At 49.1% G+C, this 14,274-nt stretch overlaps 1 protein-coding gene across 2 annotated transcripts; it reads left to right on the top strand.

Annotated features, from left to right (window-relative positions):
- Positions 1-2,397: 2,397 nt before the first annotated feature.
- LOC122480466 (cytochrome P450 4A11-like) lies at positions 2,398-12,899 on the top strand. 2 transcript variants are annotated; one of them, XM_043574905.1, is made up of 12 exons: positions 2,398-2,693; positions 5,010-5,151; positions 5,988-6,032; positions 6,789-6,916; positions 8,068-8,192; positions 8,549-8,703; positions 9,140-9,246; positions 9,333-9,523; positions 9,620-9,753; positions 11,031-11,095; positions 11,244-11,320; positions 12,723-12,899. In XM_043574905.1, the coding sequence occupies exons 1-12, from the start codon at positions 2,499-2,501 to the stop codon at positions 12,889-12,891; spliced, it is 1,533 nt and encodes a 510-aa protein (XP_043430840.1). In that variant the 5' UTR covers positions 2,398-2,498; the 3' UTR covers positions 12,892-12,899. The 2 variants fall into 2 exon arrangements, with proteins under 2 accessions (XP_043430840.1, XP_043430841.1); XM_043574906.1 differs by lacking the exon at positions 2,398-2,693 and adding an exon at positions 2,919-3,029.
- Positions 12,900-14,274: the final 1,375 nt, after the last annotated feature.

The following is a 14,274-nucleotide window of genomic DNA, read 5'->3' as shown; positions in this document are numbered from 1 at the left end:
AACATTGGCATCATGTCAACAAATGTAACTATTACACAAAATAAGTGACACTTGGGTATTAGCAAAACTAGAGTTCGACATTTATGGTCATTGTTCTAAGTTTGACACTTACTTGCTTTGTGACCTTGAGACAGTCAACCAGCTCCCTGGGCCTTAGTTTACTTGTCTGTCATTTAGTATTGATAAATTGAGCAGTAGTTGTGATTGTGCTTTGGAAACCACTATGCCAATATTGAGGACATATTTTGGAAGCTTACCCATGCCAGCACCATGCATGGTACCGGGTAAGGAGCGCTCACATTCTCAGAATCACCCTAGATCTCATTCTAGGTAGAAAGGGGTGCTGCATAATGCCCCAGCCAAAAATAAATAAATAAATGATGGCTTCAAGCCTTCTCTTAGATGGGAAAAGCAAGCCAATATTTAGGAATATCCATCAGCCCCAGAAACAGCAAGTGCCTGGTATTACGAGTAATCACTTGAGTAATCACTTCAAGCTTCCGCCTTGGGGAATGACTGCACCCATTCACCTGCCTTTCTGTGGCCTATTCACAGAGCCAGGAAATACTCATTTCCCTTTAAAATGTGGCAACCATCACTAAACCCAGTCTCTTCAAGACAGTGATCTAACTGGTGCAGTGTTATCCTGATTTCCAGCTTCATTCGTTCGTCACATCAGTAAGTATTCCCTGGGTATCATCAGCAGGCACAGCCCTCAGTCCCACGCGATAGAAAGCATAAGACATGGGTTGCCCCATTACAACCTTCAAAGAACCCTTGCTTGTGGTGTCTGGATCACAAATGAACGGGACAGATATTGACTCTTTAATAATGTTGACAATGCCAGCACAACTTAGTAAGACTTAAACTCTCTACAGAGAGCTCTACGTTCTTTTGACCAGTTTATCATCAGCTTTACTCACATCGTGAAAATTCTCTGTGAGCATCGTCTTCAACGACTGCTACATCTACAGACATGGTGTGCCCTACATTTGCTCACAAAAACAGCCCTGCATAGTGAGGCTTGCATTTATGCCAAAATGTGGGATTGATACCCGAAACACACTGCTGCTCCCAGGAAACACTGGATCAAACAAAGCAAGCATGAAACGTCCCCTGCAGCGTTTGGGCGTTGCCCCCTGCGGGCTGGAGCCTGGTTTTCAACAAATGGTTCACAGCAAAGTCTCTGGGGCAGGACTTCCTGGACTGAATGCCGGCTCTCCCTCTTACCAGGAGGGTGACTCTGGACAGACAACTAAGCTCTTTATGCCATGGTTTTCTCACTTTGACTTGGGGATTTTTGTTAAAAAGTCTATTCCGTAGGGTTGTTGTGGAGAAAACCTCTAAGGTTTCTTTCTCAGTGCCTAGAACATAGTAAGTGCTCACTAAATGTTAGCTACACCAAGCATCATGTGCTCACCGTATAGAGGAAACCGAGGACTCTGGGAGGCAAAGACAGAGTGACCCCCAGAATTGCACCCAGGCTGTCCTACTTCCAGGCTCTCTCCACAACTGCTCCTGGTATGCTAGTTGCAAAGCTGGTGCTGGGCCAAGTAAGGGAAATTGTCTGGCTCCAAAGTCTCTGACCAGGGGCCACAGAGGGATGGAAGGTAACCATATTAAGATGAGGGGAATGGATAATGTGATTATGTCCCCTAGGGTTTGGACAGGAGCCCAGGATTTAGGGGAAGCAGGAAAGAACTCTGGTCCAAGGGTTGTGTGATGAATCTTCTGTCATGAAGTCGAGAAAGGAGGACTTTGGAGGAAGGAACTTGGGGGTAATTTGGGAAAGGGACGATTACCCCACCTTCCAGAAGGAGAAACCGAGGTTCAAGTAGTCTACATTGCAGGCCTCCTATGTCATGAGCGTGCCCTGGGGCTGGGGATCTGAGTCTAGGGCCGGTGCTCTGTCTGCCAGCACAGTCCGCTCCAGGCACAACTGGTGGGTGGACAGTGACAAGCATGGGGAACAATGCTGAGGCAGCTGAAGCAGGTGGTCGGGAGAACCCCTGATTCTAATCCCAGCTGGCACTCTCAATGGCAGTGCTCCTGTGGCCACATCACACTAGCTCCCTGTAAGACTTCTGCTCTCTGATAAGGGAGAATAAGCCAACCAACCACACGTTCTGAACTCGGTAACTGGACTGCGGTCTTCTTGCTGTCAGGGCTCATGTCTGTTTGCAGGCATCTGTGCTGTGGCACTCAGTACACCTGGCACTTAGGGGTGCTCCTGAAATATTGGATGATAAATCGGAGGAAGGCCAAGTGGGAGTTTGCCAGCCACTGTTGCTGTCTGCTGGGAAAGCTTTCCTCCCACTGGTTCCCAAGGTGGATCCTCTCAGTTAATGAACTCTGGAGGCCCAGTCTAACCTCTGCCCCCTCCATTTGCCATCTCTCTCTGTGGGCAGGGCAATCTTCCTTGGACTGACAAGGCTGCGGTGCTCAGGGGAGGTCAGCCACAGTCAGGAATAGTCAACGGATCCAGCTGTCCCTGCACCATGAGTGTCTCTGTGCTGAGCTTCACCAGACCCCTGGATGGTGTCTCTAGGCTCCTGCAAGTGGCCTCCCTGCTAGGCTTCACTCTGCTGTTGCTCAAGGCAGCACAGCTCTACCTGCGCAGGCAGTGGCTGCTCAAAGCGGTCCAGCACTTCCCGTCGCCTCCTTCCCACTGGCTCTTTGGGCACATTCAGGAGGTAGGAAGGGGCTGGTTGGGTACGGGGGACAGAGTGGGCCTGGATTCTCAGAGTATCCTCCTGGTCAGCAGATGCATCCCACAGGCTTCTTGTGTGACAGCACGTGGGTCTAGCTTACCTCTCAGACCTCGGTGCCCCATGCCAGCCTTGGAGCTCAGCCCCTCCAAGGAAGCCTGTGCTGGTGCCCTCTTTCTTTAGGCAGACCGGGGATCACGTCAGGTGTAGGGAACAACCAGGTTGGGTGCCTGAGACTGTGGATGTTCCAGACTAGTGGTTTCAGTGCTAGAACCCTGACAAGTCACTGGCACACAGGAGAAGGTTCCCAGGATGGGGCAGGTAAAGAGCACTCACACTGAGCTCCACCATTAACAGAATCTGTTTCCACATCAGCTCTCATTCCCCAAACCCGGCACCATGTAATCCATGGGCTGAGGATGTCACCTCCTTCCAGTACCCCGGTGGCCAGCTCAGAGCTGACCCCAAGGGATACTTGACTCAGGTTGTGCAGTGACAGAGGAAGGAGCAGCTTGGGGTGACTGGGTGGGAGACAGCACCTACCCAGCCAGTTCTGTCAGCACTGGTCCCCGAGGGAGGGTTACAGGAAGGGGGGCACTTGGAGAGGGGCTCACTAGTGGGGTGTGGATTGAACAAGCCTAGGAGGTGGGGTGTTGTAGAGAGCAAAGACCGGTCTTTTCTCAGAGAAGGAGGCAGAGCGATTTCAACCGAGTGGCGCCAGAGATGGAAACTTCATGTCAGCCACAGGGAGACAGCCAGAGCCTAGTTCCTTCCTGCACATTGTTGCACTAATGACTTCCAGATTATTTGTCCAGGTGGAGAAATTGGGACCTTTTGTTAGATGCAGTTGTCACCTTCCCGAGCTGGGATTTAACATAAGGAACTAAAAAACTTCCTCCAGTGACTTTCCCATTAACTGACTGTATGTAGACTCTGTAAGCAGACAGGTTCTGCTACATAACAAATATTACTCCCGGTGCCCAATCATCTCTCATCGCCTGCTGACCTATCAGATATTGTAGCCAAATATTTCTTGTTTTTATAATTCTATCTGAAACCTTCCTTTATTCAATTCCTCTGTTATTGGCTAAGTCAGGAGTTAGAATGCCACCTGAGGTGAGTTAAAGCTAACCTTCAGGCAAGGTGACAAATCACAATGGGGACAGGGAAGCATGTGGTCTCTGAGCCAAGCTCTGTAGATTTTATCCTAGCTCTGCCACATACTCTATGCCTCTGTTTCCTCTGTAAAGTGGGGATGATGATGCTGATGATTACAGTCTCAAGCAAGTCATTCTAACCTGCATAATTGATAAAAATTGAAAATAACGTAATGCCTACGAAGGACAAGCATGCTGTGGGTCCACAAACTCGCTGCACTACCTAGGGGTGAAATCCACCAGGAACTATGAAAGGGGAACTGCAGGGTGGGAAAGAGGTGAGTCAACAGCCCCATCTTTCCTCCCCTGTCTCAGCCTGACTGCTAGTAGCAGAGCCCACAACACCTGACCATTGTCTGTGCTGCCCCTTTAGTTTCTGTCCTCCTTCTTCCTTGTGCCTCCCTTGGGGGACATTTTTTGTGGCTGCAGCTTTAGTGGAGCATAGCCTGCATTGAGTAGTTGCAGGCTGAAGGCCAGTGGACATTGGGTATTTACCGACAGAGTAACTGCCACCGCCACCGTGGGCAATGTCTCTTCTACAAGATTGTCACCTGGCCCTGGCCAGACCTGCTCAGGGACAGATCGCAGCCCCAAGTGTATGTCCAGACAGCTGACAGATCAGTGGCCCTCAGAATGGCCCAGAGAGGGGAATAGCCAGGCATGGCACCATTTGGCTCCTTGGGGTCCCCTAGACGAGGAGAGCATGTGATCAGCATAGAGGCATTACACTGGGCAGAAACAGGACCCAGGGCCCCTGCTGTGCAGGTTGAGGGCATCGTGGTGGACAAAGTAACATAGCTTTGTGGTAAGAGGTTCCCACTGGATGGTCACTGCACTGGAACTAAGGAGAAGGGTAGCCCATGATGGCCATGACCTGGGAGCACAGAGCAGGCCCCTTAAGTAATTGAAGAACACTTCAGACTCTAAGACCTGATTCTCTTCCCCAACTCCACCCACACTAGAACATAAGTTCACTGAATGTGGAATCTAGATCAGAACCTGTCTCATCAGAAACAGTTCCAAATTCTTAAGCACTGTGGATATCTAGAACTATCACCCTGTGGCCGGCCTACCTGCCACCACCACTCTAAGCAGTGCACCTACAGAGGAAGGTTTTATTGACTTGTCTTTCCCTCGGTTACAGTTCCAAGATGGCCAAGAGCTACAAAAGCTTCAGAAAAGGGCAGAGAAATACCCGTGCGCCAGTCCTCGCTGGCTGTGGGGGAGCAAAGTTACCCTCATAGTCTATGACCCGGACTACATGAAGGTGATCCTGGGGCGATCAGGTGAGAACTACCCCGCGTGTCTTCTGCTATGGCTCTTCCCTCTTGGGGATATTCCTTGGGGACTACGAAATTCTGGAAGAGAGTCATGGCTCAGCCTTCAGTACCCTCCAGCAACCATCCTTCTAGCCCACAAGCCAGCATAAGGCCAAATATAGATACTTAGATCGGATGCTTAAACAGCTGTGAGGGATTACATTTTTCATTTTCTTTCTTTCTTTCTTTCTTTCTTTGCTTCTTTCTTTCTTTCCTTCGTCTTTCTTTTCTTTTCTTTCTTCTTTGTCTCCCTTATTTCTGTTCTTGCCTTCCTTCCCTTCCTTCTCTCTCCCTTCCTTCCCTTCCTTCCCTCTACCTTTCTTTCTTTTCTTTTCTTTTCTTTTCTTTTCTCTTTTCTTTTCCTTCCTTCCTTCCTTCCTTCCTTGTTCCTTCCTTCCTTCACCAAACTTATATGATCCCAGATCTTAGAGACAATTTGCTATCCATGATGGCTGGGATTTGGAACCCTATCTGTTGCCCATGCTATGTCATGGAAATCCTGGGTCATCATTAAAAAATACACACCAGCTACTGTCTTTTCAGTGGCACTGAGGACAGCAGTTATATTTCTTGCTGATTCAAAATCCTCGTTGGGGCTATGCTATAGACACTGAGTCTGCCATCATGAGCCTACAGTGACTATCAGGAAAGAAACAAGATTCACGGTTGGGAGGCAAGTGGGAAGTGGATGGAAACAAACTGCCAGCTTACAGTCCTCAGGAAGGGATGGAGGCCAACGGCCAGGACCACAGCTGCCTCCTCAGTTCCCTCCAGTTTCCTGTAATGCCCCTTGTACTTTTCAGACCCAAAGCATCATGACTTCTCCAGATTCCTGGCTCCCTGGATAGGTAAGTACATGGAATCGGGACCACAGTCCACCTTCTGGTTAGGCTTGCCAAAAACTATCCATTCGGCCCAGATTAAACAAGAGGTGACCGGAACCACAGTCACACCCTCATCGCTGAATGGAGCTCCATCCTCTCCATTCTCTTCTTTTTATCTTTCTTTTTTAAGGGCTTTTTATTTACTATATTTTTTAATTTAAATCTATGTTTGTTAGCATATAGTGCAACAATGATTTCAGGAGTAGAATCCTTAATGCCCCTTACCATTTAGCCCATCCCTCCTCCCACAACCCCTCCAGTAACCCTCTGTTTGTTCTCCATATTTAAGAGTCTCTTAGGTTTTTGTCCCCCTCCCTGTTTTTGTATTATTTTTGCTTCCCTTCCCTTATGTTCATCTGTTTTGTATCTTAAACTCCTCATATGTCCATTCTCTCCTTCTGATGAAACACTTCCTAATGGTGGGGAGAGCCCTCCTGCAGCTCAGCCTCTTCCACAACACTTCACAGTCCTCAGAAATGATGTCAACCTCACTTTTCACCAAAGTCCTTCTAAGACTCGCACCCCACTCAGTTTCCATCTTGATCTCTCAGCTGTCATGACCACTTGCTGGGAACCAGCTCTTGGAAATTTACTTTCCCGACATGCACTGGCCTTCCCTGCCTCACCCAGGATGCCCTTCATCTCACACTCTGGGTTCCTCCCAAATACCCTGGACAACTCTTGGGAGATCCCTTCCAACACAGCCCCATTGTGGCCCAGGGTACGGTTTGCTCCTGTTGAATGGTCAGAGGTGGTTCCAGCACCGGCGGATGCTGACCCCAGCCTTCCACTATGACATCCTTAAGCCCTACATGCGGCTCATGGCCGACTCTGTCCATGTGATGCTGGTAAGTCCGCCCTACGCTCACCTGCACACTCACACCCACAGCATAGTTCACAGAGCCCACTCTCAGCCAGATGTGTCCTGGAGACATCAATCAGGCACCGCCCTAAAAATCATGCACTTATACCTTACTATGAGACCGGGTACCCCAACGAGGGAGGGAAAAGAAAGTACCCAGGCTTGCCTCCACTCTGTGCTCATTGCCCACAGAAGAGACAGTCATGGTGGATCCAGGGTCCCTTCTCCTCCCACTTTATGTCTTCGGCTTGGATAGGAAGAGCAGTCAATCCCCCTGGACAACAGGACAAGTGGCCCTGGCTGGCCTGGGCAGTAGCAGCTTCATTTACAGGTGAACACCCCAGGATGTCACTGAGGTGGGCACTAGCCTTGGGGCAAAAGCTTCTGCATAGATTTTCACCACTTCATGAAGGGAAGTGGAGACCGGATCTCAAAACCCAGGGCTGGATCATGCCCTAGTATCACTTCTGAGCAGGACCCTGTCTCACTAACTGTGATGAGCTGACATTTGTTGAACAGTCCCTGATACCTTTACTTAGGAATCCTGGTACTGGCCCATTACTTTTCTTTTGCCTTGACACTTGCTACCTAATGTGGGACTTCACCTTTTCTTTCTCGTGTCTAGATCAATCACAGGAGAGAGAAGATTCACCCTTTGTCCCCTTGGAAACATTGTTTTCCGGTCTGCTACAGGTTTTTAGCACCATAAATTGCTCCTAACTTGTAGGAGATAGTGATTACTTACGTAACAAAAGTTTTTGAGAAAAAACTCATCACATTGCAAACGCATATTTGCTGTATGTTCCCAAATTGTTAAAACACATCTGGGGTATCTGCGAGGCTCAGTCGGTTAAACGTCTGACTTCAGCTCAGGTCATGATCTCACACTTTGTGAGATCAAGCCCCATGTCGGGCTTTGTGCTGACAGCTTGGAGCCTGGACCAGCTTCTGATTCTGTCTCCCTCTCTCTCTGCACCTCCACTGTTCACACTCTGTCTCTATCTGTCTCAAGAATAAACATTAAAAAAATGTTAAAACACATCCCCTTTAGAAGGTGAGGACATCTCATCAGAATATCTACAGAGAGCGCATGGGCCTTCTGGAGGAGTAGAGGATTAATGTGTCCCTCCAACACAGGACAAGTGGGAGGACCTCATCAGACAGAACTCATATCTGGAGATTTTTGAGCATGTGTCCTTGATGACCTTGGACACCATTATGAAGTGTGCCTTCAGCTACCAGGGCAGCCAGCAAGCAGACAGGTCAGTGAAATCCTCAGTTTCTGGGTCCTATCTCCTATCATGATGAGAGGTAAGTAGAGCAGTTGGGGTGTTTCCCAGCACAGACAGCCACATTCTGCAGAGCATCCCAGACCACAGTCAAATTCAGCCCACCGCACACCTTCATTAGGCACAGATCCCAGGTCCCTGCCATATGGAAAAGCCTGGCTGCAATGTCCCTCACAAAGGGCTGAGGGTCTTGAGGGTATTAAGACAGAAAGTGCGAATGCCTCAAGTTGCCTGACCCACTGACTGAGGAACCCTCACTCACAGCCCCAAATCTACTTCAGGGCAGAAGTCTCTTTCCATCAAGGCCCTTCTGCATCCTCCCCATTTAGGATCTCCCAGTCCTACATCCAGGCCATTCAAGACCTGAGCAACCTGTTTTTTTCCCGAGTGAGGAACGCTTTCCACCAGAATGACATCATCTACAAGCTGACCCCTGAAGGTCGCTGGAACCACTGGGCCTGCCAGCTAGCCCATCAACACACAGGTTGGACTCTGACCCCTGGGTGGCTCCCTCCTTCACTGGACACATCTCAAAGGGACAGGCACTGAACCCTCAAGCAGAGCCCTATCCCCCCTTGAGCCACTTCAGGGGCTGGGACACACCTACCCTGGGTACCCCCCTGGTGCAGGTGTTAGGATGCCAGTGCTGTGCAGGAGCTGACATGTGTCAGCACATGGGTGAAGGTTGAATGAGACCCTCTGCCAGCAGCATTCAAGCAGAGCCTCCCTGGGCTGTCCTGTTGAGGGGTGACCCAACACACAAGCACATGGTGCCCCAGCTCTCACCCTGACATTACCACTCTCCTCCTGATCCAGCTGGCACCCAGGCCAGGATACAGGCAGCAGGTGGGCTAAGGTGGGTGGCTGTGTCTGGGCACCCAGAGCTCTCAGCTCTGCCTGGGAACACTGTTCTGGGCCAGACCGAGTGATCAAGCTGAGGAAGGCTCAGCTGCAGGAGGAGGGAGCTCTGGAGAAGGTCAGGAGCAAGAGGCACTTGGACTTCCTGGACATCCTCCTCTTTGCCAGAGTGAGTGTGAGCAGGGGAGGCCTGAGGCTTTGCCCACAAGCTTGGAGGAGGGAGACAAATCCTGCTGTGTCACCATGTCTTCCCAGATGGAGGATGGCAGCAGCTTGTCTGACAAGGACCTCCGTGCTGAAGTGGACACGTTCATGTTCGAGGGCCATGACACCACAGCCAGTGGCATCTCCTGGATCCTCTATGCCCTGGCCACGCACCCTGAGCATCAGCAAATGTGCCGGGAGGAGGTCCAGAGTCTCCTGGGGGATGGTACCTCCATCACCTGGTGAGTGCTCACGAGATAGGAGAGCCCAGTCCACCCAACTGGAGAATTCCCTGCTTGCCAGCATCTTGCCTGTCCTTCAGGATAGCTTTGTTTCAGGGACCACCTAGACCAGATGCCCTACACCACCATGTGCATCAAGGAAGCACTGCGACTCTACCCACCAGTTCCGGGCATCAACAGAGACCTCAACAAGCCCATCACCTTCCCTGATGGACGCTCCTTACCCAAAGGTATGAAGGTCAGCACACTCGTGCACCAGTTCTGCAGGAGCACATGGGAGGTCAGAAATTTGCAGGTCCCGGGGTAGTTCTGAATATGTCTGGTCTTCATTTTTCATCAATAAATGGACACTTCCTCTCTGGTTTGGATGAGGAGAGAAAATGCCTGACACAGAGCCAGAGAACTGCCAAAGTGTTGTAAAGTTTAGTTCCTCTTCCTATCTATGGAGATTATTTTCTATTTTTGTTGCTTCTCTCAAATAACCTGTAAGGTGCATCTCAATTCTAAGATCTCAAATGCATAGAATCCTACGTTTCTACTCTTACCGAGGAAAAACATGCTATTACCGTGAGATTCCATTGGTTTGTGATGCTACAGCACTCCCATTGAAGGCACTGACATTCTCTGATTTAAAACTACATACTCCAAGTCAGAACTCGTGGACCAATTCTGTTCCCAGACACATCTATTTGAATATCCTCAGGATTTTACACAATGTTTAGATAACTCCTTTGGAACAAAGGCAAAATACTATATACAGGCCAGTTAAAATAATAATGACTCAATGCATTGCATTCTCTACAAGGAGGTGTTGGCTTCAGGAGGGGGCTTCAAAATTAGCATAAACTTCTAATATCCAGAGATTTGAATGCTGGAGAGAAAATCCCACTGGGCTAGACAGAGTTGTTTTTCCTTCCCTGTGAGGTCAGTAATTGAAGCACTTCAGGGAATCCAATAATCCGTCATTATTTTGACAGTCCAGTCTGTGGGGAGCCCTCAGATTGGTGGCAGAGAGCACCTGATGACCAGATCTGAGAACCCAGTCATGGTTGGAGCCACCGTTGGCTCACCTCTGATCTGAACTCCAGGCCTGCCACACCCTAGCTGTGTGGTTGTAGGAAAATTGCTTAGCTTCTCTGAGGCTCAAGGTGCCTGATATGGACAATGGGGACATGAATGCCTTCACCGGAGGGTTGTTGTGAGGATTGAATGAGTTCATGCATATTACCCAAGGGCCTAAGGGTGCTACTTGATAAATGTGAGTTTTCTGACACTTGAGTTGTTCCAAAAAGTAAGCCTCCTGTTCTTTCCTACTTCTCAGCCCAGGCATGGTTCTCTCGTAATGAGTGTATGGGTGCTTTCCTTGTCCACCCCATCTCTCTTGCAACACAGTCATTCCACTCACAATGATGAGCAGTGGCTTTCACTGTGGCTTCCAGGCTGTTTGTGCATGCACATGACTCCTCGTGGCATGGATATGATCCGTCTTCTCTCTTGTCTCCCACAGGATTCCAGGTGTCCCTCTCCATTTATGCCCTTCACCACAACCCGAATGTGTGGCCAAACCCAGAGGTATGATGGCCTTGGGAGGAGGGGCTGGGATGAGCTCTCCAGACCAATGCATCCTCCTGTCCCATCTCTGGGTGGTCCATCTGGTGGCTGGTTGATAGGAAGGAGGGGCTTGACCACACCTGTCCTAGTCCTGGTGCTCCCTCTGCAGGAGTTTGACCCTTCACGGTTTGCACCGGGTTCTGCCCGACACAGCCATGCTTTCTTGCCCTTCTCAGGAGGAGCAAGGTGAGTTACTTGTACCAAGATGGGATTGGGGGCTGTTTTCTGGGTATACACCTGATGTTTGTGACTTCCTATGTTAATATGGGTGCCTACAGATATGCCGTTGCGTGTCTCTGTGCTAGGAAAAAGGTGCATCCCTGTCTATTTACAAAAGAAAGTTGGTAAGCACCACATGACCTGGAGACTTTGACCCATCGCTCATACCTAACCTGTAGCTACAATTCAGTGTCAGTGGCTGATCCAAAGCTCACTGCATTCTGGTATTTGATTCACTGTATGAGTAGGACTTTGCGCAATAGATTTTCTCACATGTTAATTTTCAACTGCTGTTGATTTCAAAGTCTGGATGGAATCAATAGACTTCTTTTGTGCACATTCTCAAGCCTGCCTTTCCTACTCAACTCGCCATTCTGTCCCCGCACTGAACCACTGACTTCTTTGCCTGTGTGTCCATTCTCAGCTGCCTTGCATATCTCAAATATTTAAGTCATACGTGGGGATGGTTACTGTAGCCTCTTAAGGGTTCCATGAAGTATTCGACTAATCTGTGTGGCTGTTATGTTTGCATCTATCCACAAGAATTCTTGAATACATGGTAATGGTCATGTACTTGACAATTTTCCCAGTTGTCAAATCAGTATATATGGTCTGGGCTCTACACACATTAACATTACACTCAGTCCAACGCTGAGTGGGCAAATGTATGCAAATGAAGACATTAAACTGCTTTTGAGAGAAAAGCCTCTGTTTCATACATGACACATGGTATTTGAAAGTTTCCTGGAGTATAAAACATAAAGCAGACTTGAAGGGGCCGTGGAGCTGGGTGACTGTTCTCCAGAGTGGCTGCTGTGAAATCCTCCGATGCTGCTGAAATTGTCCTCTAAAGAGTAACTTCAGGAAACTTTCCAAGAGTTACTAGAAACAAGTTTTTTTCTGAATACATAAATCTATCATTCTTCAAATAGCGAATCCACTTTCACAGAACGGGCTTAGAGCCGATTATGTTTGCAGGTATTGGCTCTAGGATTTGGTTTCTCCCTGGGAATGAGTCCTTCCTCTTAGATGTTGGTGGAAGATGTGTGGCTGCCAGTGGAGACAGAAGAGGGCCAGACAACACTGCCAGAAATCACATTACTTGCCTGTGCGGCTCAGGGAGGTGACCCTCTTGTAAAAGGATCTTAGGCCTGCTGACAGCAGAGGTAGGAGTAGGAGTTAGTCCTGGAAGACTGTCGGCTTTGTCAAAGGTCAGGGGCAGAGTGTGAAGCAAGGCTTGGGTCGAGATGTGTGTGTGTCCGGGAAGGAAAGGGATTGGGGCCGGGCCCATGCAGGAGGGCCCTGCATGTGCTGTTCCCAGCAAGGGGATTGGGGCCACTTCTCATTTCCTTTTCCCTCCCTGACCCAGGAACTGCATCGGGAAGCAGTTTGCCATGAACGAGATGAAGGTGGCGGTGGCCCTGACCCTGCTCCGCTTTGAGCTGGCACCAGATCCTTCCAGGGTCCCTGTTCCCTGGCCAAGAATTGTGTTGAGGTCCAAGAATGGGATCCACCTGCATCTCAGGAAGCTCCTCTAAAATCTGTGCAGACAAGGATGAGCCCGAGAACCTCCTGCCTGCCATCCTGTCTTCCTGTCTGTGTCTCCCGTCCCCTGTCTTCTGCCTTCCTCACAACCTCCATGATCTCCCCCTCTTTCCCATCAGACTGTCTGCCCTTCTCTGTCTCACCCTTTTCCAAGACTCCTACTAGTTTTCTGTTACCCTCCTCCTACTTGGCTGTAGCCCTGACTGGGCGTGTAACTCTCGATTACGCACCTGTCCTCCAGCCTGTCTGGCCTCTCCTGTCGTTATTCTTCCTGTGCGCTGGTCTGTCCTGTACTGTTTTGTCTAGCTGGTTTCCCAAATGACACAAACTTAGCCCCTTAAGGGACTGGCCAGACTGCCTGGCTTTGAACACTGGCTCTCCCTGTTACCAGTATATTGACCCTGGAAAGGCAACTAAGCTCTGGGTGCCTTGGTGTTCTCGTTCAGATTTTGAGATTTATTTGAAAAAATCTGTTTTGGGTTGGGGCACCTGGGTTGCTCAGTTGGTTAAGCATCCGACTTCGGCTCAGATCATGATCTCATGGTTCATGAGTTGGAAGTCCACATTGGGCTCTCTACTGTCAGAGCAGATCACACTTCCAATTCTGTCTCCCACTCTCTCTGCCTTTCTCCCACTTGGCTTTCTCTCTCTCTCTCTCTCTCTCTCTCTCTCTCCTCTCTCTCTCTCTCAAAAATAAATAAACATTAAAAAAAATCTGTGTTAGAATGGTTGTGGATAAAATATATAATATTTTTTGCTCAGTGCCTAGAACATAGTAAGCAGTCAGTAAATGTTAGCTATTTACAAGTATATGCGCTCAACTATATAGAGGAAATCGAGGATTCAGAGAGGAAAAGACAGACTGACACACAGAATTCCGCTCCAAGTACCCACTTCCAACCTCCCTCCACAGGTTGTCCAGGTGTGCTAGGTGCCAAACTGGTGCTGGGCCAAGTAAGGGAAGGAGTAGTGTCCAAATTCCCTTGGCTGGGACCAGAGAGAATGGGAAGTGACCACAGAACTTGGGCAAGGTTGAGAGGAATGAGTAAAGTGGTTACGTACCCCTGGGTTGGACAGAAGCCCCGATTTAGAGGGAGAGGAATTCCAGTGCTGTGGGTTGTGTAATGAATCTCCTATCACGAAGTTGGGCAAAAGAGAAGGACTTTGGAGTTACAGTGAGACGGGTGAGGAACAGGGCAGAAGGAAAAGGGGACTCATGGAAGGTGCCTTCTAAAGAAATCCTCATGAAGATATTTTGTTTGTATTTTTCTGAATTTTGGGCCTAAAATTGACTTGGAGAGGAGAATCAGGAACAAGTAAGAGATTAAATTGTCCTCATCAGAAATGTTTTCTTTCATAGGCTCTCCATGAGCCTT

This window comes from Prionailurus bengalensis, chromosome C1, assembly GCF_016509475.1.
Source record: "Prionailurus bengalensis isolate Pbe53 chromosome C1, Fcat_Pben_1.1_paternal_pri, whole genome shotgun sequence".
In the NCBI taxonomy this organism is placed as follows: Eukaryota; Metazoa; Chordata; class Mammalia; order Carnivora; family Felidae; genus Prionailurus; species Prionailurus bengalensis.
The sequence above is the reverse complement of the archived record's forward strand: the minus strand, read 5'-3'. Positions and strand labels throughout refer to the sequence as shown.